The 22,400-nt window shown below is 39.4% G+C and overlaps 2 protein-coding genes and 1 long non-coding RNA gene across 11 annotated transcripts in view; 1 reads left to right on the top strand and 2 right to left on the bottom strand.

Annotated features, from left to right (window-relative positions):
- The first annotated feature begins 388 nt into the window (after positions 1–388).
- Positions 389–20,223, top strand: LOC139081435 (uncharacterized). The gene is made up of 4 exons (XR_011536538.1): positions 389–438; positions 8,438–8,538; positions 15,363–15,433; positions 19,810–20,223. It is a non-coding gene; the product is annotated as an uncharacterized lncRNA (long non-coding RNA).
- CTSK (cathepsin K) lies at positions 4,405–18,477 on the bottom strand. Of its 2 annotated transcripts, XM_008514933.2 has the most exons (8): positions 18,337–18,477; positions 16,729–16,849; positions 16,122–16,244; positions 15,882–16,037; positions 14,671–14,889; positions 10,171–10,336; positions 9,798–9,903; positions 4,405–7,564 (listed from the first exon to the last, which is right to left on the bottom strand). In XM_008514933.2, exons 2-8 carry the CDS (start codon positions 16,846–16,848, stop codon positions 7,465–7,467), a joined length of 990 nt encoding a protein of 329 aa, XP_008513155.1. In that variant the 5' UTR covers position 16,849; positions 18,337–18,477; the 3' UTR covers positions 4,405–7,464. The 2 variants fall into 2 exon arrangements, with proteins under 2 accessions (XP_008513155.1, XP_008513154.1); XM_008514932.2 differs by lacking the exon at positions 18,337–18,477 and having other exon boundaries at positions 16,729–17,069.
- Positions 19,862–22,400, bottom strand: part of ARNT (aryl hydrocarbon receptor nuclear translocator) — a 62,935-nt gene continuing 60,396 nt past the window's right edge. For all 8 annotated transcript variants that reach the window (XM_070607115.1, XM_008514937.2, XM_070607117.1 and 5 more), the window contains one exon: positions 19,862–21,878. In XM_070607115.1, the coding sequence (XP_070463216.1) occupies positions 21,789–21,878 (90 nt within the window). In that variant the 3' untranslated portion in view covers positions 19,862–21,788. The remainder of the gene's footprint in view (positions 21,879–22,400) is intronic.

The following is a 22,400-nucleotide window of genomic DNA, read 5'->3' as shown; positions in this document are numbered from 1 at the left end:
GACAGAATTTGCTAATATGGACTGTAAGAGAAGCAGAGAAGACAGGAATAACAAAAAAACAGTGACTGAGCAATGTTTAATTCAAAATTACATGGCTGGATAATAAAGCTTTAAATAGTCACTAGAACTCTTTTTGATTCTTTTTTTTAAAAATTACGCTAAAATATACATAACAAAATTTACCCTTTCAACCATTTTTAAATATACAATTCAGTGGCATTAAGTACAACCATCGCCACATCTATTTTCAGAACTTTTTTGTTTCTAACAGACTTTATTTTTTAGAGCTGTTTTAGGTTCACAGCAAAATTGAACTGAAAGTACAGAGTTCCAATATATTCCTTGCCCCCACACACTCATAACCTCCCCCGCTTAGAACCTTTTCATCATTCCAAACAGAAATCTTGTACCCGTTAAGAAATAACTCCTCAGCATTTGGTAATATTCTACTTTCTGTATCTATGAATTTGCCTATTTTAAATGCCTCATATAAGTGGAATCATTTGTCCTTTTGAGTCTGGCTTATTTCACTTATCATGTTTCCAGTGTTCCTCCACGTTGTAGTATGTATCAATATTTTATTCTTTTTAAAGGCTGAATAATATTCCATTGCATGTATATACCATATTTTGCTTGTCCATTCATCTGTTGATGGACACCTGTGTTACTTCTACCTTGTGGCTGTTGTGAATAATGCTGCTAAGAACATCGGTGTACAAGTATCCATTTGAGTCCCTGTTTTCAGTTCTTTTGGATACATACCTAGGAATGCAATCCCTAGATCATATGGTAATTCTATGTTTAACTTTCTGAGGAACCATCAAACTGTTTTACACAACAGTTGCACCATTTTGTATTCCCACCAGCAATGTACCAACGTTCCAATTTCTCCACATCCTTGCCACACTGGTTATTTTCTACTTTTTTGTAATATACATCCTAATGGGTGTGAAGTGATATTTCATTGTGGCTTTGATTTGCATTTCCCTAAAGACTAGTGATGAACATATTTTCATATGTTTATTGACCATTTATATATCTTCTTTGGAGAAATGTCTATTCAAATCCTTTGCCCATTTTTACATTGGGTTCTTTGCTGTTGTTGAGTTGTAGGAGTTCTTTATGTATTCTGGATGTTAACTCCTTATCAGATATATGATTTGCAGACGTTTTCTCCCATTCTGTGGGTTGTCTTCTCACTCTATTGAGTAACACTTTGATGCACAAAAGTTTTTAATTTTGATGAAGTCCAATTTACTTTTTATTTTGTTGCTTGTACTTGTGGTGTCATGTCTAAGACAAGATCTGGAAGATTTATTCCTATGTTTCCAAGAGTTCATAGTTTTAGCTCTTACATTAGCTTTTCAAACCATTTTGAATTAATTTCTGCATATGGTGTGAGGTAGCATTCCAACTTCATTTTTTAAGTGTGGTTCTCCAGTTGTTCCAGCAGCATTTGTTGAAAAGACTATTCTTTCCCCTGTTGAATTGTCTTGGCAACCTTGATAAAACTCAATTGAACATAAATGAAAGAGTTTATTTCTATATGTTTAATTCTATTCCATTGACCTATATGCCTATCTTTATGCCAGTAATAACACTGTCTTGATTACTATTGGTTTGTAGTAACTTTTGAAATTGGGAAGTGTGAGTCTTCTAACTTTATTCTTTTTATTTATTTAATTTTTCATTTTTCTCCCCAAAGCCCCTGGTACATAGTTGTATATTTTTAGTTGTGGGTCCTTCTAGTTGTGGCATGTGGGACACCACCTCAGCAAGGCTTGATGAGCGATGCCATGTCCACGCCCAGGATCTGAACCAGCAAAACCCTGGGCCACCGAAGTGGAGCACGCGAACTTAACCACTCAGCCTCGGGGCTGGCCCCTAACTTTATTCTTTTTAAAGATTGTTTTGGCTATTCTGGGTCCCTTGAATGTCCATATGAATTTTAGGGTCAGCTTGTCAATTTCTACAAAGAAGCCAGCTGGGATTTTGATAGGGATTTTTTAAATCCATAGATCAATTTGGGGTGTATTGCCATCTTAATGATATTATATCTTCCAATCCATGAACATGGGATGTCTTGCCATTTATTTAAGTCTTCTGACTTTCTTTCAACAATGTTTTGCAGTTTTCAGAGTATAAGTTTTGCACTTCTTTGTTTTTTCTTTTATTTTTTTATTGAGGTCTAATTCACATACAACATTATATTAGTTTCAGGTGTACAATATGATTAAATATTTGTATATACGGTCATGCACCGCATAATGATGTTTCAGTCAACAACAGACCACATATATTATGGTGGTTCCATAACATTAGTACCATATAGCCTATGTGTATCATCTAGGTTTGTGTAAGTACACTCTATGATGTTCACACCATGACAAAATCGCCTAATGATGCATTTCTCAGAACATATTTGTCATTGAGCAATGCATGACTGCATTGTGAATTGCGATCACCACAATAAGTCTAATTAACGTCCATCACCCTACATAGTTACAAAATTTTTTTCTTGTGATGAGAACTTTTAAGATCTACTTTTAGCAACTTTCAAATATGCAATACAGTATTATTAACTATAGTTTCCATGCTGTATGTTATCTCATCATGACATTTATTTTATAACTGGAAGTTTGTTACACTTTAGTTAAATTTGTTCCTGAGTATTTTATTCTTTTTGATGCTATTGTAAATGGAATTGTTTTAATTTCCTTTTTAGTTTGTTCACTGCTACTGTATAGAAATGTAGTTGACTTTTGTATATTGATCTTGTGCCCTGCAACTTTGCTGAGCTCATTTATTAGTTCTAATAGGTTTTCAGTTAATTCCTTAGAATTTTCTGTATATAAGATCTTGTCATCTGCAGAAGCATAGCATCCTTACCCTGTTAAATCTACACATAGAGTCTCAGGAAAGCAAGCCTTTAGGCAATATATGACCAGAGGTGAAGAACTAGATTCCCGAAATCCTTGGACAAATTCAGCTTATAAGTATTATGAAACCTGTCAATGACTCATAAAGGCTTTCCAAGAGCAGAAGAGCCTGAAAGTTTAGCTAGAAGGATATGTACTGTAAAAGAATAAAATTGCCCAGGATTTCTGCAATACCTGTGCCACTAAAAGTTTAATGAGCTGTCACTTGTAAGTTTTCATTTCCTCCTCACAACATCTGTGAAGGATTGTGAGAAACAGAGTATACTGTAGTAGCTAAGAGCTCTGGAACCTTGAATTCAGAAGGAGCAAGTAATCAGCCAGCTCCATAATATGAGACATTCTACTGGACAAATGACCTGGCTTCTCCATGAAATCAATTACAAGGAAAAAAAATGTATGCGTGTTTGGGGAGAGTGCAGGTACAGAAAATGACTGTCAAGGAATCCAGTAGACTTAATAACAACCAAATGCAATTTGAAAATCTGTTTGGACACTAATTTGAGTAAAATAAAAGTTAAAAGACAACTTTAAATGAGGAAATTTTAAAATGTTCTAAATATTAAATGATGCTCGGAAACAATTATTAATTTTGTTAGGTGCGCTAATGGCATAGTGGTTGTATTAAAAAAATTCCTCACTCAGAGATATATAATGAAGTATTTATGAGTAAAATGATATCTGGGATTTGCTTTAAAATACTTTTTAAAAGATGAGGAAAGATAAATGAAACAAGATTGGAAAATGTTGACAATTGTTGAAGCTGGATGATGAGTACATGGAGCTTCACTCTATTACTTTCTCTCTCCTTTTGTATATGTTTAAAATGTTCCATAAAATAAAGTTAAAAAGAATAATAATAAAATCTATAAAAGAAGATAAAAACAAAAAGGATTTGGGGCTGGCCCAGTGGCGTAGTGGTTGAGTTCGCAGACTCTGTTTCGGCAGCCCAGGGTTCGCCAGTTTGGATCCCGGGTGCAGACATACACACCGGTTATCAAGCCATGCTGTGGCACGCGTCCCACATATAAAGTAGAGGAAGATGGGCATGGATGTTAGCTCAGGGCTAATCTTCTACGCAAACAAAAACGAAAACAAAAAACCTGGGTCTGTATTCTGACTCAGCCAGTTACTAGCTAGGTAACCTTGGGCAAGCTATTTGCAATCTGTAAAATGGCAATAATAAGGGTACTGTGTGTAAAACATTTAACATGGCATGGGCTGCATAGTAAAGCTCAATAAATGTTAGCTAATATTGTTATTATGAAAGAAAAATTATATGACAGATTTGATTGTATGATAATTTTAAAACTTCTTTGTGTTAAAATGCCAGTCATTAATTGCAGTATTTGTAACTGAGGACACTGGAAATAATATAAATGTTCACCTATTATGGTTTAGTTAAATAAATTATGCAAATCTTTACAGGGGAATTTCACGCGTCTATGAAAATAATCACGTTTCTAGGTCAGGATCTATGATCTTTATTGCTTAGCATCATTTTGGAGATATTATCTAATACAAAGAGATAAGAAAGAAATTACAGGTAAAAATTAGAAAGAAAGGGGTAAAATTTACCTCTATGGATGATACACTTATGTACTAAAAAAAGCCCAAGAGAATCAACTAAAAACATATAAACAAAAAGAATTCAAAGGTAGCTGAGTACAAAAACTAATATAACAGAAATGAATAGCTTTCAAATATACATCTAATTAGAAATTATATTGGAAAAGACCCCATTTAAACTGAAAAACAATAATAAAGATAATCTTCCTAGAAAACAGGTTAGCAAGAAATGAGAAATATCTATAGGAAGGGCACAAAAGAATACTTGAAAAAATCTAAAGAGACTTGTTATTCTTAGATAGGAAGATTCAATAGTATGAAGAGATCAGTTTTCCCGAATTAAGATATAAATTTAATGTGATCCAAATAAAACTGCCAGCAGGAGTTTTGATAACTTGATGAGCTGATTGTAAAGATCGTATGGAAAAAATAAAAACCAAGAATATTCAGAAAAAATTCTAAAAAAGGAGAATAACCTTATTAGATATTAAAACACATTATAAATGTGTAATACTAGTCAAGTATAGATATATATATTAATGTACCAGAATAGAAAATCTAGAAATAACCCCAAATACATACAGGAATGGAGTAAATTTGTTGCCGACATATCCATAGAAAAGGAAATTCTAAAGGATGTTCTTTAGGCAGATGGAAAAAAATTCCAGATCAAAATAATAGAGCTGTGTAGATTTCCTTACTGGGGTGTCAGCCATCTCTCAAGCTTGTCTTTGATCCTTTCAAAGCTCAACAAAAACTATTTGCAGATTGCTGAGGATGCTCTCTCATTCCTACACATTTGAACATGCTATTCTTTGGGTCTGGAATAATGTTTTTCACCTAGCCCATCTGCCAAACTCAGACTTAAGCTTCAAAAAATTCAGGAGTCATTCTTCTGTGAAGTATTCTTTCTTTGAAAAGACAGAGAGTATGTGCAGTGTCTCTTAAATGTTAACTTCCCTCCAATTTCTTGCATCTCCATTTCGTTTTTCATCTGTTATTTGTTCTTTACACCACTGCCAGAGGAATACTGCTAAAATATAGATTTGATCGTGCCTCTCTCCTGCTCAAAAATATTTGATGCCTACTAATATAGCTGTGTGTCTATAAAATAAAGTAGGAACTTCTTGAGACATGGGAAGCATTGAAGGTTCTCCAGGATTCACCTCAACCTGCTTTTCTCACCTCAGCTCTACCATGTATGCCTTTGCACTCTAACCTTGAGCCACCTCGGCCCTCAACCATTCACACACACAGCTCTCTGCATGTCTTTGTTCATCCAGAACCTTCAGCTCTCTCTCTTCTCACCCCACAAACCACCCCATCTTCTCTGCCCATTCAGATCTTTCAAAGTTCTGTTCTCAATGAAGCCTCATCTAAAATCCCATTAGGAATTAATGACTCTTTCCTGAGCTTGCATAATTAGTATTTATTTCATTATGGTTGGTATTATTAGTTGTTTATATGTCTGTTACTAGTCTATTACATTCCTGAAGTCAGGGCCATGTCTTACTAATTTGTTTCGTCCTCTTAGCCTTAAATACACTACTTACCACATGTTAATAAAGATTTACTCACAAAATAAGTAATTTTTGCATAGAACGAAATAAAATAGTGCCTGACATACGGTAAGCATTTAATAAATGTGAACTCTTCCAAGTGGTAATAATAGGTGCTCAATAAACATTTTGTGAAAAAATGGCAAAACCAGTTGTGCTGATTTATTATTAGACAGCTAAGTTCTTTTTTTTTTTTTTTTTTTTTTTTGCTGAGGAAGACTGGCCCTGAGCTAACATCCATGCCCATCTTCCTCTACTTTATATGTGGGACGCCTACCACAGCATGGCGTGCCAAGCAGTGCCATGTCCGCAACCGGGATCCGAACTAGCAAACCCTGGGCCGCCAAAGCAGAATGTGTGAACTTAATCACTGCGCCACCAGGCCGGTTCCAACAGCCAAGTTCTTTAGAATTAATACTTCTTGGAAACCATTATAAAGAGTTTTGATTTCCTCTTTTGCTGACAGCAAAAGTTAAGGTTCTAGAACCTCAGAAAGGTCCTTAAGATATTTCTCAAGACCCAGGTTCATGTGTCACTTAATCTGGTCCCCCTACAGATAGAATTAAATATTGAAGTCTCCTTGTATCCATTTAATTCCTGAAATTTAGTATAGTTCTTAGTACAGTTAAGCACTTAATAAATGTTGGTGGTAGGAATGAACAAATAAATGAATTAGGGATGAAGTGTTTATGTGACAGTCTCTCCAAACAAACTGTAAGCACATCACATATAAGGAATATGCATTATTCATCTTTCTGTCTCCAGCACCTAGCACAGTATCTGACACAAAATGAATGCTTACTATATAGCTATTTATTAAATTATAGACATGAGATAAATACTTGGTTTACTTTAAAAATGCAAAGAAGGAAAAATAAAACACATTTCTTATATCATGTAAACTTGTACCAAAGATTTATGAATAGATTTATGAATTGGGGTGAAAAACATAGAAATTTCTATCTTGAGGATATAGAAGAAGTGAACTTGGAGACTGAGAAGTCGGGACACCTTAGTCCTCTAGAATGGTTAAAGCTAACTAGTCGCTGTGAAGGAGAATCTAGCCTATCTGAAGATCTCTAGCCTCTAACTCTTTGCATAGAATCAGCCCCAGGACAACACAGTCAGGGCAGGCTCTGGTCACATCTCTTAGCCTGAGAAAGCACACCTGTTAGGGAAATTCCTACTGTGGTCACAGTGAAAAATAAAGGCCTTGGGTGGAGAGAAGGAAAGTAGTAAGAGTGTCACTTGAAGCACAAACAAATGGGGAAACGGAATGGACAATCTCTGTATCACAACATCTGCTTCAAGAAAGGCACACCAACTCCCTTCCAAAGTACATCAGCACTTGCACCATCGTGGAAGGAATGGGAGAGCAGGACGGGGTTGGCTGGCTGAAGTCACATCTTGGGGAAGCTGGCCATGTTGGCAATGCCACAAGCGTTGTTCTTATTCCGAGCCATGAGGATATAGCCTTTGTTTCCCCAGTTTTCTCCCCAGCTGTAGGACCAATCAAGGAAAATACTTAGTACTCCCAGTTTATTTATTCATTAAAACACTTTACAGAGTATTGTGCTAGGTGCTGATGGTATACAAAAATGAATAAGACAGTTTTTACCTTTAAAGAGTTCCAAGTCAAGAAATGGAGAGAAGGCATAATGACATAGGTCTCAAAGGTAGGAAAGATTGCGGCTGATTAAAGGGATCACAGAAGGCTGAATGTAAGAGGCGGCATTTGAGTTGAGGCCAAAGGCTGAATAGAATCTGGATCTATGGAAATGGAATGCTAGTGGAGGAGTGTGAAATGAGTAATAGAGGCAGGAAAGCATGGGGCGTGTGTTAAGATCACGTGGCTGAAAAATAGGGTGCCTGACAGAGTGTAGTAGGAGATACGTCTGGAAAGGTATATCGAGATCACTTTGAATTATCTTTACCGCCAGGCTAAGGAGTTTGACTCTGTGACCCATTATAGTGGAGGAGACAGCAAAGGTTTCTGACTGGGAGAGTGATATGATCCAATCTGTGTTTTAGGAACAGTAATCTGGAAAATGTGAGTCTAGAGCATAAGAAAGAGGCAAGAGGGGCTGAAGCTGGTGATCTTGGTTTGGGAGTATACCCCATAGGAGAGATGAATGAAGCTATGAGAATGGATGAGACTGCTAAGGAAACAAGTGGAAATGGAAGACTAGAGAGAGAGAGAGACAGGGAGGGAGGGAAAGACTGACAGAGAAAGAGAGAGAGAGAGAGGGGAGATTGGTCTATGTATCTTCCTAAATTGTTTTAATGAGCTTCCTTTTTCTGAACCAGTAAATTCTCCCATTACCCAATACATTTTACTTAAGACCTGTACTCTACCCCTGTTCCCTTCTCCAGGGGTCTGCAATGATCCTGATCCTGCCTGGGTGTGCCCCTTATTCCTCCCAGCTCTCTCAGATGCAGCCTCCAGCCTTGGCACCTGACCAAGAAAGGAGAGGGTAAGTGCTTGGGGCTGGGAGTCGAGAAAAGGAGAACACAGGACAGAATCTGTGGGAGAAGGAACACCTTCACAGAAAGGTGCTCACATTCACTCTTAGTTGGAACTGTGATATAAAAAGTTGCTTCAGATTTGAAGCAACTCCCAGCCTCACATTCTGTCCTTCCAGCCCTCTAGGCAGCAGCCCAACTTGGTCACATCACTGCAATGGCCTGTGAACTCTCCGGAGTCTAGGGCTCCTGCTCCTTGGAGCGCACCAAGGACAGAAAATTTAATCAGTGCTGCTGCTAGGCTGGTGTTGACCAACGAGGAAAGGAAAAGCATAATTCTCATACATCTGACCTCCTGAAGTCACAAGGGGCTAACGAGAAATGGGGAACCAAGGTACCCTGTAGTTTTTAAATTTATTTTTATTTATTACTTATTTTATTTTATTTATTTATTTATTTTTAAAGATTTTATTTTTCCTATTTCTCCCAAAGCACCCCGGGTACATAGCTGTGTATTTTTACTTGTGGGTTCCTCTAGTTTTGGCATGTGGGACGCTGCCTCAGCATGGCTTGATGAGCAGTGCCATGTCTGTGCCCGGGATTCGAACTGGCAAAACCCTGGGCCGCTGAAGCACAGCACCTGAACTCAACCACTCCGCCACGGGGCCGGCCCCATACTTCTTCCAATAATAGGGAGGGAGACACTAATTTTTTGTTGTTGTTCATCTCTCTTTTCTAAAAAGCATTTCTCTTTACAGATTTCAAAATCTTTGGCGAGTTCTTATATATGTCTATCCTAAGAGTATCTGGAAGGGCAAAGAGCTGCACAAAGGGATATTAAAACTTTACATTGGTTGCCACTGCTCGTAGACAGATGAGGATGGAAACCTCCCTAAGGAACTGATCACAATAGAGAAAAAAGAAAGAAAAAATATATAATTCCAAAGCTCCTGCTGGTTCTTGGTGCTATTTTACGTTCTGGTTAGTTAGGTTGTCCTTCTTAGGGACTATGAGATCACTGAAGGCAGACATCCTGCTCATTTGTTTGTGTACATGACTAAGCACCTTGCACATGAAGCAGCTGCCCAACACATACTTTGAGTACTGTTGTCTGGCCATTAAATGTCACAATTAATAGCCTCTGATTGGGAAGGTAGAATGGAAAAGTCTGAGACAACTTTCTCTTGATTTGAGAGAGAGAAAGGAAGTGGAGTTGAGGCTGAGTGTTAAGAGGGTGATTGAATGATAAAAGTAGTGTTCCCATAATTACCTGTTTTTAATTATCCAGTGCTTGTTTCCCTTCTGGATCCCATAGCCCACTGCCAAAACCGCATGGTTCAGATTATCACTATTGCAGTTTTCATCATAATACACACCTAGGAAACAAACTGTCAAAGGTGAAACTTTCTGCAATCCAAGGGTCTCCCTGTGGGATCTCCCAGTCTAGGAGACCCTCTAGAATCCTGTCCCAGTCAGGAGGGTTTACGACAGAGATGTCTGCACTGTGGCAGCTGCTAATTTCTCTCTGGCAGACAGTCCGAATATGGAAACTAAGTACTGGAAATGCTCAGTGCCCTTGGAGAAGCTGCCAAGCCCACGTCCTGAGAGACAGCTGACCGTGCTCTACAGGAAGAGCCCCTTACCTCTGCTGTAAAACTGGAAGGAGGTCAGGCTTGCATCAATGGCCACAGAGACAGGTCCCACTCGGGCCACTGCCCTCTTCAGGGCTTTCTCGTTCCCCTGAGGGATCTCTCTGTACCCTCTGCACTTAGCTGCCTTGCCTGTTGGATTGTACATACAACTTTCATCCTGGAAAAAACAAAGTTGAAATAGGACTAGGACAAAGCAACAGGCAGTGAATTGGTGAGTAGGAAATGCTACCAATGTTTTGAGTGATGAGAGTGAACTAACAGGGGCAGCACAGTAGGGTCTCTCGAGAGGGTCTATTCTCGCCTCACCATTTAGACAACTACAAAAAGAATATGAAAAATGGATACTTTGCTCTATAAACAAAAATAATCTCCAGGGGATTTTAAAGCATAAATATGACAGGAAACACTATAAAACCTAAAAGAGAGAGAGAGAATATTTTTATTACCTCAAGGTAGAGAAAGATTTCTGAAATAAGATTTTACTTATTTTTTTACTTTTTTCAAAGATTGGCACCTAAGCTAACATCTGTGGCCAATCTTTTTTTTTTTCTCTCTTCTTCCTCTCCCCAAAGTCCCACAGTACACAGCTGCATACTCCAGTCGTAGGTTCTGATGGCTGTGGCATGTGGGATGCCATCTCAGCATGGCTTGATGAGTGGTGGCAGGTCTGCACCCAGGATCCAAACCAGCGAAACCCTGGGTCACTGAAGCAGAAGCACTCAAACCTAAGCACTCAGCCACGGGGCTGGCCCCTGAAATAAGATTTTTTTTAAAGCACAAATCATCTTCTGGCCATGTAGTATGTGTGAGCCTCAGAGGGCAGGGAGGCACCAGCTGCTGTGGGGAGGAGGCCAAGGCAAAGGCTCAGCTGGAGGGAGGAACTGGGCCCTATGCACATGTATCAGAGGAGCCAGTGTGAGGCAAAGAGTTTTGGCTGGACCCTTGGGCTCTCATGAGAGACAGGGGTAAAAGCACATAACATGATGCTAAAAGAAATTAATACAGAACTTAGCAATTTAGCTGGTGAAGTTCTAGCACTATGTTTTGCAGGTATAGTTAACAATGATATGTTCATTGGGAAGCCACATTTATGGAATCTAATGGCAACCCATGGCAGGGTGGTCTATTCTTTTTGGCAATTAATTTTCTCAACAGACTACCCTTTCAAAACCCTAAAGTTACATCTACAAGAATACATTATCTAAATATTATAATGGCAGCATTTGACATAATATTCTAAGATTACAGTAGTCTCTTGTCTTAATAATTTCTCAAGATTCCTTTCTTCTCTGCCATATGATCCAAACCCTTGCTGCCTCCTAGTGCCAAAAATCGCACAGATCTACAAGCAAAATAAATTATCCTGGGAATGGATTCAGAAGGATGTCATGCTTTAAAGTCAGAATAACCTGCATTATGTCTGGAACGAACTTAAATTACTATTATTATCTGGCTGCTGACCTACCAGATTTCTTCTTTTTTAAATTTTGTCTTTACCTCCCTCCATTCATTCACATGTTCCTGTGAGAAGAGAGGTTCTTTCAGTTTTGGACAATAGAGTTTTTAAAAACTGTAAAGTAGAGGGGCCGGCCCTGTGGCCGAGTGGTTAAGTTCTTGTGCTTCGCTTTGGCAGCCTGGGGTTTCGCCGGTTAGAATCCTGGGTGCAGACATGGCACTGCTTGTCAGGCCATGCTGAGGCGGTATCTCATATAGCACACACAGAAGGACCTACAACTAGAACATACAACTATGTGCTGGGGGCTCTGGGGAGAAGAGAAAACAAAAAACAAAAAAACCCTGTAAAGTAGCTAGAAGAGAATAGTTGCCCAAGATTCAGAATGTTAAAAATGGAACACGTATCTTATATAGCTAATTCTTCATTTCAATTGATTATGAGAGCAAAATCATTCCACATTGCTCTAAAATGCTGAAGAGATCATTTGAGGGGGCAGAAGAACAGAAATTAGAAGTCAAATGCTCCTATTCCAAAATGGGGTTTAAAATATTATGTAATTTTTGTTTAAATTACTCAGAGTCTCTGAGTATTAGTTAAACTCTCTCTCAACAAACTGGTTAATATAGTACTGAATAAATGATGCAAGCTGTGGATGAGTGATCAACTATGAGTTCTGATAGTATTTATTTTTCTTTAATATAGTTGCACAAATCTTTAAATTGGCTGTCTGAATTAATCAATATGGAAAATATTATAAAAATAAATCTGTTTTTTGTATATACTGTCAGGATTCATTTAATTTTTTGATATCAAGTGACAATAAAAAGTTGCCAAAAGAATATTTGACTTTTCAAAAGAAAATTTTGCCATGTTTAGGTTATCTCACTAATTAGCCTGATGTATTTAGAATTAAAAAGTTAATCTGTGAGCCAGCCCTGAGAGTCTAGTGGTTAAAATTTGGTGCTCTCAACACTTGAGTGGCCCAGGCTCATTTCCCAGTCGCAGAACCATACCACCCATCTGTCAGTTGCCATGCTGTGGTGGCGGCTCACATAGAAGAACTAAAAGGACTTATAACTAGCATATACAACCATGCACTGAGGCTTTGGGGAGGAAAACAATATATATACTAAAAAGCTAATCTGTTAGGGCAGCTTTAGTATGCTGTACCTTATAGTAGCAGCCCCAGAGTTCAAATATCGACTCGGGACAAAGTAGTTCTGAAAATTGTATGTGGATTAAAGAAATTTTTTTCCAGGTTTAACGTCTAATTTCTCTGCCTTGTATATGTCACCGCTAAAACACTCCAACATGGAGTAATAATGGGATGAAATTTACAAAAATAAAGTACTGTTTCGATGTGGCCAATGTCATGAGGATGTGTTGAAGTGACTTTACTATGTAGGTTGTTGAGGATCAAGTGAAATGGATTTGTTCAATCATTTACGTTAATGAGCATTTTATTTCAGCCAGACATCATTTCAGATGACTCAACATGAATAAATAAAATTGATGGCTACTGGACTTTTTTAAGCACACAAATTTCAAAGGAAAAGATTAATAATTTTACTACACTAAAATTAAGAATTTTTCTGGATTGGAAGACATCATAAAGAGAGTGAAAAGACAAATACCAATCTACAACACACATTGTATTAGTATCCAAATATCTTTTTAAGATTCCTAAAAATCAGTAAGAAAGAGAAAAACAATCTAATTAAAAATAGGCAAAAGATAGGGGATGGCCCCGTGGCCGAGTGGTTAAGTTCGGGCGCTCCGCTGCAGGCGGCCCAGTGTTTCGTTAGTTCGAATCCTGGGCGCGGACATGGTACTGCTCATCAGACCACGCTGAGGCAGCGTCCCACATGCCACAACTAGAAGGACCCACAACGAAGAATACACAACTATGTACCGGGGGGCTTTGGGGAGAAAAAGGAAAAAATAAAATCTTAAAAAAAAAAAAAATAGGCAAAAGATATAAATAGTCAATTCACTGAAGAAGAAATGTAGATGGCCAGATAAACATACTGATGAAGGTATGAATCAATGGGATTTCTTATACTCTGCACGTAGAAATATAAATTTTTCCAAATGCTTTGGTAAACAATTTGACATTAGCTAGTGAAGTTGAAGATGCACGTACTCTAAGATGCAGACAATTCTGTTCCAAGGTATTGTTTATATTCTAGTAAAGAAACTCTTGCACATATGCATAGAAGATATGCCTGGGAATATTTATAGTAGACAAACAGATCTGGTAGATAAATCTTAAGTCTGCTACATATCTAGCGGTATGAATTCGAGTCTGCTGTTTTACCTCCTTAAGTATCAATTTCCTCACCGATAAAGTGAGGGTAAGTCTACCTTATAGGGCTGTTATGAGGATTAAGTGAGAAAATGCACTAAGCACATAGCTTAGCACACAGTAGCCATTATTTTTATTACTCAAACTTGTTATCCCTGCTGCAAAGGCCTCTGTGGCAAAGGCTCCATATTATATTATCTATCAACCCAGCTATATAAAAAGCCCCAGATCTCCTTCCTATTACTAAAGGATCTTGTAGGAGGAAGTGAGTTGATCTCTAAAATTACAGTAAATATAAAGCAACTTGTTTTTTCACTCATTTTATACATGTTAGCGTGTTAACTTACATAACTTGCTTAAACATTCCCAAAACCGACAGAGATCATACAAAATAAAGCCACATGACTCATGAAATTAGCATGGTGGGTTTGAGGATTTGTGATGGGAGGAGCTGAGCTGAGGGTTATAGAGACCTACTCGGAGATCCATGGGATAACCTGTCCTCTGTTTTTCCTCCAGGTCAGAGAGGTAGATAGGAGCTGTGGTAGTCTAAACTCCCCAAATTCTCCCAGATTGTGTGAATGTTCTTGGCCTTCTATGGGAAATTGTCCCATCAAGAAAGGAAGACAGGGAACAGAAAACGAGATTTCTGGAATTGTTTCCAGTACAAAATATCATGCTGGGAAAGGACGAGCCATCACAGCTGTATAACCGTATGGGACAGTCTCACCTGTCCCACATATGGGTAGGCATCTTCAGAGTCAATGCCCCGGTTCTTCTGCACATACTGGAAGGCATTTGTCATGTAGCCCCCTCCGCAGCCATCATTCTCAGATACGCAATCCACCAGGTTCTGGGGACTCAGATTTAAGAGTTTGCCAGTTTTCTTCTTGAGCTGACCCTCCAGGGCACCCACAGAGCTAAAAGCCCAACAGGAACCACACTGACCCTTAGAGGTATAACAGAGAAACTATCAGTCATTGCTGTTCACACTTTTTGTTTCTTCCCTGTACCTGCCTGATGAACGTCCATACATTTTATAAATTCCAGCATGCATGTCCCGTTTGCTGCAAAGCCTTCCTGTTTCCTTTCATTTAACATTTGTTGTTCTATTGCTACTGTTGCTATTGATAACTATTGTTACTATTGTTACCATTAGCTGTAGTAAAGCCATGCAGACAACTAGCTTTGCAAACCACTAGACGTGTGACTTTAGGTAAGTCACTAAACCTCTCTGTGCCTCAGTTTCCTTAACTGTGGATAATAACAATACCCTTAATGGGATTATGAGGATTAAAAAAGTTAATTCATGCAAAGGATTTATATGTTTCTGACACACAATAATCTCTCAAAAAGTGTTAGCTAGTATTATTGTTTGTTCGGCTAGATTATAAACTTTTCTTTCTTGTTCTGTTTTTTAAGATTGCGGGTTTCTTGAGGACACAGGTTATGTCTTAGTCATCTTGAATCTCTACTGCCTAGCACTATACCTGGTAGGTTCTGAAAAAGTGTGTTTGTTGAATGAATGTTAAATCAATCACTCATCTGGTTTAGCATTGTTAAGGTTGCAGAAAAACTGACATTGTCAAGCTGGTAAGAATGTAAGATTGTAAAAACGTTTTTGGAAAGGATTCTCTGTGACCTAACAATTCCAATTTTAGGATTTATTTTCATAAATATTTGTACACGTGCACAAAAATATAGACACAAGAGTGCCTACAGAAACACTATTTGTAAAAAAGAAAAACCAGAAACAACCTAAATGTACAAAAATAGGTGATAAGTTAAATATTGGAATAGCCTATATTCTCTCAGCATGGGAGAGGTACCTTAATTCCTTGCCCCCTCTTCCTGGTACCTTCCTACCTTAAGAGCAAAGAAGCAGAAAAAGGAAGAGATCATGCCAGCTTACATACCCATACCCAGTAGAAAAGAGAGTACCTGGTTTTTGACAGGAGTAACATATCCCTTCTTTCGATAATCAATGGAGTCTGGGGCTCTGCCTTCCCAGTCGGGGATATAGAGGGTGTCATTACTGCGAGTATGAGAGGGGGGTACTTTGAGTCCAGTCATCTTCTGAACCACCTCTTCACTGGTCTGGGACAAAGAAGAAAGAGGCCAGGCATAAGCAGAGAACTAAGGCAAACAGGGCAGGAAGCCAGGAGCTGAGGCACAACTCACCATGTCCCCCAAGTGGTTCATGGCCAGTTCATATGTATGGACACCAAGAGAGGCCTCAAGATTATGGATGGAAATATGCTTCAGGTTTTTTTCCCAAATTAAACGCCGAGAAATTTCATCCACCTAAACAGAGCACAGTCAGTACTGGCATAGAGTGTTTCCTGTGTGCAAAGTTACGTATGTAATACTGTGCAGGTTTTTAGGAGAAAAGATGAAACTTACAATTACAGAGAGTTTACAATCTAGTTGGGGAACTGACCATGGGATTAAAAGCATGCAAAAATATGTAAACAAATACAAGTAATAGAATGCAAAGCTCTGGAAGGATGTATAGAAAAATTGCTTATGGATTAATAGCATTAATCTGAGACGTCTTCCCAAAAGAGAAATATAAAACAGTTACAAAGAAAAGGAAGGATAGGACTTGATGGAAGATGAGTTGAGGAGTAGGAATGAAAACTATATGTTAAGGTCTAAATAACAAAGGCAAGTTTGCTTCGTTGGAGTGGTAAAAGTATTTGGATTGAAGAAGAGAGCCTGGAAGCCAGGACTGGGGGGTCTCAGGTTCCAGCTCTCCCACCAGACTTCCCTCCAGGTCCCCAGGTACCTTGCTGTTATACTGCTTCCTGTAGGTCTTCTTCCACAGTTCCCATTGGGTGTCCAGTATCTCCTCAGGGTATAGAGCAAAACTCACCATGGGCAGCAGCAAAACCTTGAGCCCCCACATCCTGGGGAAGGGGATAATTAGGGGAGACTCTTTCATTTGCCAAGGGGTTCTTAGCCTGGCTTTGGATGAGGAAATAGCTGGAGCCATATTCCCAGACAGGTGGTTCTTAACCTTTGGGAGTCAGACTCCCAAAATCTTGCAACCCACTCTAGTCCCTCTTACCAGAAAAACACAAGCACACACAATAATTCTGGGGATCTCGAACCTGAAGTTAAGAACCCCTTCCTCAAGACCACAAAACAAAGGAAAACTAGGCTTTATGAGGAAGGTAGACAAAGAATAGATGGGGATTTACATATGATAAAGCAAACGACCATAGTCAGAGGGGTCTGGGTTTGGATGGGGTGCTGATACATCTGGTTCCAAGTATTCTGACATAGGGAGATTCAACATACACACACACACACAAACACTTGCACAGACAAGCGGAAAAGGGGTAGAAAATGGACAATCAGGATGGGCTGAGCACCTCTCTCTTCCAGTGTCCCCAGCAGACTTGGAGGAGATGGACAAGGTGAGCGCAAGGTGGGATGAATGGGGTTGGAGAACACACAAGGGAGAGATTTCCAGCTAAGTTTTGCTTCCCGATCATTTCTTCAAGGCATTCTTCTCTTCCTGGCCTACATTCTGACAGTTTTCCAGCTCTTGCCAGGAAAGGCCAAGGAAAGAGTTGGCAGTATTTGCTATTCTTTGAGATGTTTACTGTCTCCTCAGTCTTCTTATTCATTTCTTCCTCCTTTCTCTGCCCACTCGCTCCTCAGGCAGGAAACCGTCCTAATCTCAACCAGCTGCTGTGGGCAGGAAGGTTTTCCCTTTCCTTTTCCAACAACAAAAAAACCTCTCTGACTGCCTCATAGGACAAAAAGCCTCAGAACCAAAGTTAGAAGAATATTAAGACAGAAAAGCAATGTTCTATGATCATTAAATACACAGCTTTTCAGAAATTTACTCTAGCTTCACTCACTTCTTGCAGTGGCTTGCTGAATTAATTGTCCTCCATTTAAAGAACAATTTACAGTCTGCAGCAAGTCTTACAGCTTGCATAATTTTTTAATCTATAGCCCATTTTTTGTGTAATCTTTGCAAACTGGCACAATGTCCAGCAGGACATTTAATATCTGGAGTGTTAAGGGCTTCGAGATGCCTCAGAGTGGGAAGTACTGAGCTACCAGCTCCCTGCACCACTCCTCGTCCGCAGGGAAAAAACCCTCCATAAAGAAGCCACTCTCTGAGGGATGGGCAAAGGATTCCCCACATTCTTTGCTTTCACTAACCATGCACACATCCATACAAATCATAGAAGAAATCCTAACCATTTCCAGACAGATCTTTTCTGGCCAGGAAATGACCTAAGAAGGGCATGACTGTTTTCATCCGCAGCCTACAAAGTTCATTTTGATTCCCAAGTCACTATATCCCTAATACTTCTAAAATGGAGAACTGGCAGGAATGAGAAGCTAAAAAGATCTAAGAAGTTGAAAACGTTACCTGCTGATGGGGATCTGTTCTCTGGGCTCGTTTCGGCAGGAAAGTGTGGATGTGGGCGGATGACTAGGGGTGGTGGATTTATTCTATCAGGATTGCGGAAGTCATCTCCAGCGGTTGGCTGGAAAATTTGGATAGGGAAGGGAGGCGGGGATAAAAATGCTGAGAGAAGGGGGGTTAGGGAGGAGGAAAGGAGGCAGCGGATTTGCAGTGTTTCTGTGTGCATATGCAGTGTGTGCCAGGGTGGAGAGTTGCTAGGTACTTAGTTTTACATGACTGTCTTTGAGGCTGACCAAAAAAAGGCCTCAATAAACATTACTCAAGTTGGGATTTACCTTCCCTTTGGTGGATAAATAGGACAGTCCTGGTCTCCCCCATTCCTTCTTATTATACATTATTTATTACATTGGGAGATTACATCTCTTCCTCCCCTTTTCCTATTAATACCCAGTTCTCCAATTTTGAAATCTCAGTTTTTGAATTTGTGTCTGACCCTTACACCAGGGATGAGGGAATAAACACAAAAGGCTAGAAAACAGTATGTATGGGAAGCCACAGGCTCCAAAATCGTTTATATTTTATAAGCTTGTCGGCTAAAAGTTGTCTTTGCTTCCAGGCAGGAAGCTCTCCCATTCTAACATGGTTTTGCTGAGGAAGGCTATGTCCAAAAAATCCAGATGAAACCAGTTCTAAAAGTAACCAAAAACAGTTCTCCTGGTTATTTATGACAGCATTGGAATAAATGCCATAAGCACTGACAAACTCACATGTGACTTCTTTGTTGCTAAAACTCTCAGATGGTGGGATGCCTGATGAACATTAGCTGTCCTGTTATTAAAATCCCCAATCCACGTCCAGTCATATGAGCTTCTCCACATGCTTCCCACAACATCCAGGCATGTGACAGATCATGAGCCTAGTTCAGTCCCTAAACCACATCCCCAAATTCCATTTTCTTCCATAAAGAGATGTGGGGGAAGAGGAAAAGAGGGTCCTTTGAACAGAAAGGATAATACATAGGATCTAGATTCAGTTTCCAGCTGGATTACATACACAGACCCTCAAGAACACAGGTTTATGTCTGTAGGTTTTAAGATTTGCTAATGAACTACATGGTCCTAGAGGGAAACCAGGTCCAGACCTGAATAGTTTAAATTTCCCCATCCCTAAATTCCTTTTAATCCAGAAGAGGAGGCTATGCTGGGGGAAGGGATCCAGATGTGCCCTACTGGCCTCAAGTCCCAACTCTCCCCCTCTCCCAAGGACTAGGGCAATCCCTCAACCCCCATGCCAGGGTCAGATGTCCCTGCTGATTTTACTCAGAATGAGTCAGGATCAGGAGGACAACCAAGGAAGGCTGAGTGATCCAAGCCCTATGATTCCTGATTCCTGAAATTACAGATGCACTGTGCTTTATGTTTGTATATTTGGAGCTCAAGCTATGAGTTCAACTAATTGTGGGTGTTTGTTGTTTAGGAGCTGGAAAGGAATAACAAAGCCGCGATCAAGATCACACAACACAAGAAAGTTTACAAAAGGAAAAAATACTTTGTTTTAAAATCTTTGCTACATGTCATTATTTTTGCCACTGTAAGGCTCAGCACAGATGCCAGCAGTACAGAAATGGCCAAGAAGAAAAAAACAAAACAATCAAAAATAAAACCCTGAAGGAAAAGAAGAAACAAAACCCCCAGAGCATCTTCTCCCTCCCCTCCCTTTCCCCCAAATCCCTATAACTGTACAATATTATAGTCCTGATCACATTTAAAAACAGTTGATTATTAAAAAACAAAGATTTCATTGGAAACTCAACTTTTTGGTTTCTTAAATTGTGATATAAATATGTATGTATACTGTATGTGTGCACATAGAATAAAAAAATAAACTGTCTCCTTTTCCATTCCATTACCTGGCACCAGACTGGAGACAAAAGGGAGGGAAACCCAGTAATGACATTCTCTCAGCCTCTCCAAGGCCATCTGTGCTCCTCAGTCCCCTATGGCTACATTTAGTATGTCGTCTCCTTATTAATTCAGTCTTGCACTTAAGATACTGGCCCGAGCCAATTAAAAAAAAGAAAAGGCTGATACACATGACTGTTACCTGAGGAAGGTAAAGAGAGTAGTAACCTGTATCCGCATTTATATGGCTATAGCTAATTGCTAAGTGACCCTGTCAGCATGGGAGTCCAGGCCCCATCTATCACATGGATTTATTACACTTGCACTATAAAGCAAAATCCAATCTCAAGATTGGAGAGGGAGCAAAGAGGAAAGAACTACAGGCCCAGAGAGACCTAAATCTCAGTTTCTTCCCAGACTGGATACTTGGAGTATGGGATGAAAGAGGCTACTTTGCAAGAAGGCTTGGTATTTGGTTTAAAACTCCAGCAGTGAGGAGTCTCACTGGGATTGCTAATCCAAGAAGTTGAGTTTCCATGCAGAAATAACCTCTACATAACACACAGCATATGTGATTCCGAGAGAAAAATGCAGCATTATCCTTACGGCCAAGTACAGGGTTTCTGAAAGTGTTTACCTCGCCAGCCTATTTCTGTAATGTGTGCAGATCTTCCATACAAGGTGAGAGCACCAAAAGCAGGAACGACCCAGCTTCATCACTAAATACCTTCAATGACAGACCAACCATATCAACAGAAGACTATATATTTGCTTACAGTTGCATATTGGCTGGGCATAGATGTCAAGTGCAGCAAAGACATTTATTTAAATACTCTTTGGCTGCAATACTAAGTGGAAAATACCTGGAAGATTAACTCCTTAGGACTCTTTGAAAAACACAGACAAAGACAAAGATAAAATCTGGGACAAATTTTGCATAACTCCCTAATAGGGAGAAAGAAACAAACACAGAGACAGATGCGCGTGCGCACACACACACATATACATATACATACAGACACACACACACCACTCACTCACTCTTGCGTCTCTTTCCAGAGGAACTGCTCACAGGCAGCAGAAAGAGCCTATGCGCACTTTCTAAAGCCCCATATATACCTACCATGTTTCATGGTCCTCGAATATGAGGACATTTCTCCTCTCCCTGACCTTAAGTCAGAATTTCTTTACAAAAACATGCCATAGTATCCAAGGCAAATAGTGGATGTCAGGTTCTCTAACCTGCCCCTTGACCCTCACAGAAATCATCTCGTCACAAATTTCTGGTCAGGAGACATAAGGAAAGGCATTCTTAAACTCACTCAGCCTCAATTTTTCAAAGTGTCCCCAAAGCCTTGAGGATTCACTCCATTTCTTCTATAAATGTTATCTCAGAGAGGCAGGAAGGCAAAGGAAATGTAAGGGAAAGAGGGTACACATTAGGGGTGAGGGAAGGGAAGGGAGAGGAACTTTTATTCTGTTTACAGACAGATTTGCATTTTGAAAACAAATGGTGATTTTTCTCCCCCACTCCTTATCCTCACCCCAATAGTTCTATTCTGAAAAGGAGGGAAACATAGTTAGATCAGGAAATTCTTCATTGTTGTAGCTGTTGCTCTGGTCTCCCAGCATGGACAGCATCTCCTAATAAGAGAAAAAGAGTAAGTTTGTCATACACCTTGATCCCTCACATTTATGGAGCTCCCTCCCAACATTCTCCTGAGCCATCATCCCCAGCCCCAGAGGTTCTGCTGTGTTGAATTCTCTTAGCCTTTCTTCCTCCCAGCAACTCTGACTCCTTTAGCTGACAACCTTTTTTCCTAGTCTCCTGTCTGTCTTCCTCCTACAGTTCTACATTTTTCCTCTTCACTAATCCTCAATATTTTCAAAGCAAGAAAAATCTGCTTGCCACATTTCATATAACCTCCCATAGACACACTGTATATGGAGTATCTCTTATCCTATTTGTTTTCCACCAAAATATGTTTTGCATTGTTTCAACCTGTGTTTTAAACTAGCTCTTCCTTTATCCTACCTAAGATTACTCCATTCATTCTTGAGATCCCCTCAGGATTTGTATAAATCAACCTTTATAGCTATAATCAGTATGTTTATACTCAAGCTACTGTGAAGTGGGATGTGGTTCTCCTTGAATTGGATAAAAGT

The sequence above is a fragment of the Equus przewalskii genome, unplaced genomic scaffold, assembly GCF_037783145.1.
Source record: "Equus przewalskii isolate Varuska unplaced genomic scaffold, EquPr2 ChrUn-10, whole genome shotgun sequence".
Classification (NCBI taxonomy): domain Eukaryota; kingdom Metazoa; phylum Chordata; class Mammalia; order Perissodactyla; family Equidae; genus Equus; species Equus przewalskii.
The sequence above is the reverse complement of the archived record's forward strand: the minus strand, read 5'-3'. Positions and strand labels throughout refer to the sequence as shown.

Excerpts from the sequence above, each read along its gene's own strand:
- CTSK (XM_008514932.2), bottom strand. The coding sequence starts at position 16,935 with ATGGCTCCAGCTATTTCCTCATCCAAAGCCAGGCTAAGAACCCCTTGG. Across the intron at positions 16,245-16,728 it reads GGAAGCAGTATAACAGCAAG|GTGGATGAAATTTCTCGGCG; the intron begins GTACCTGGGGAC and ends TGCTCTGTTTAG. Across the intron at positions 9,904-10,170 it reads CTTCCAGTTTTACAGCAGAG|GTGTGTATTATGATGAAAAC; the intron begins GTAAGGGGCTCT and ends TTTGTTTCCTAG.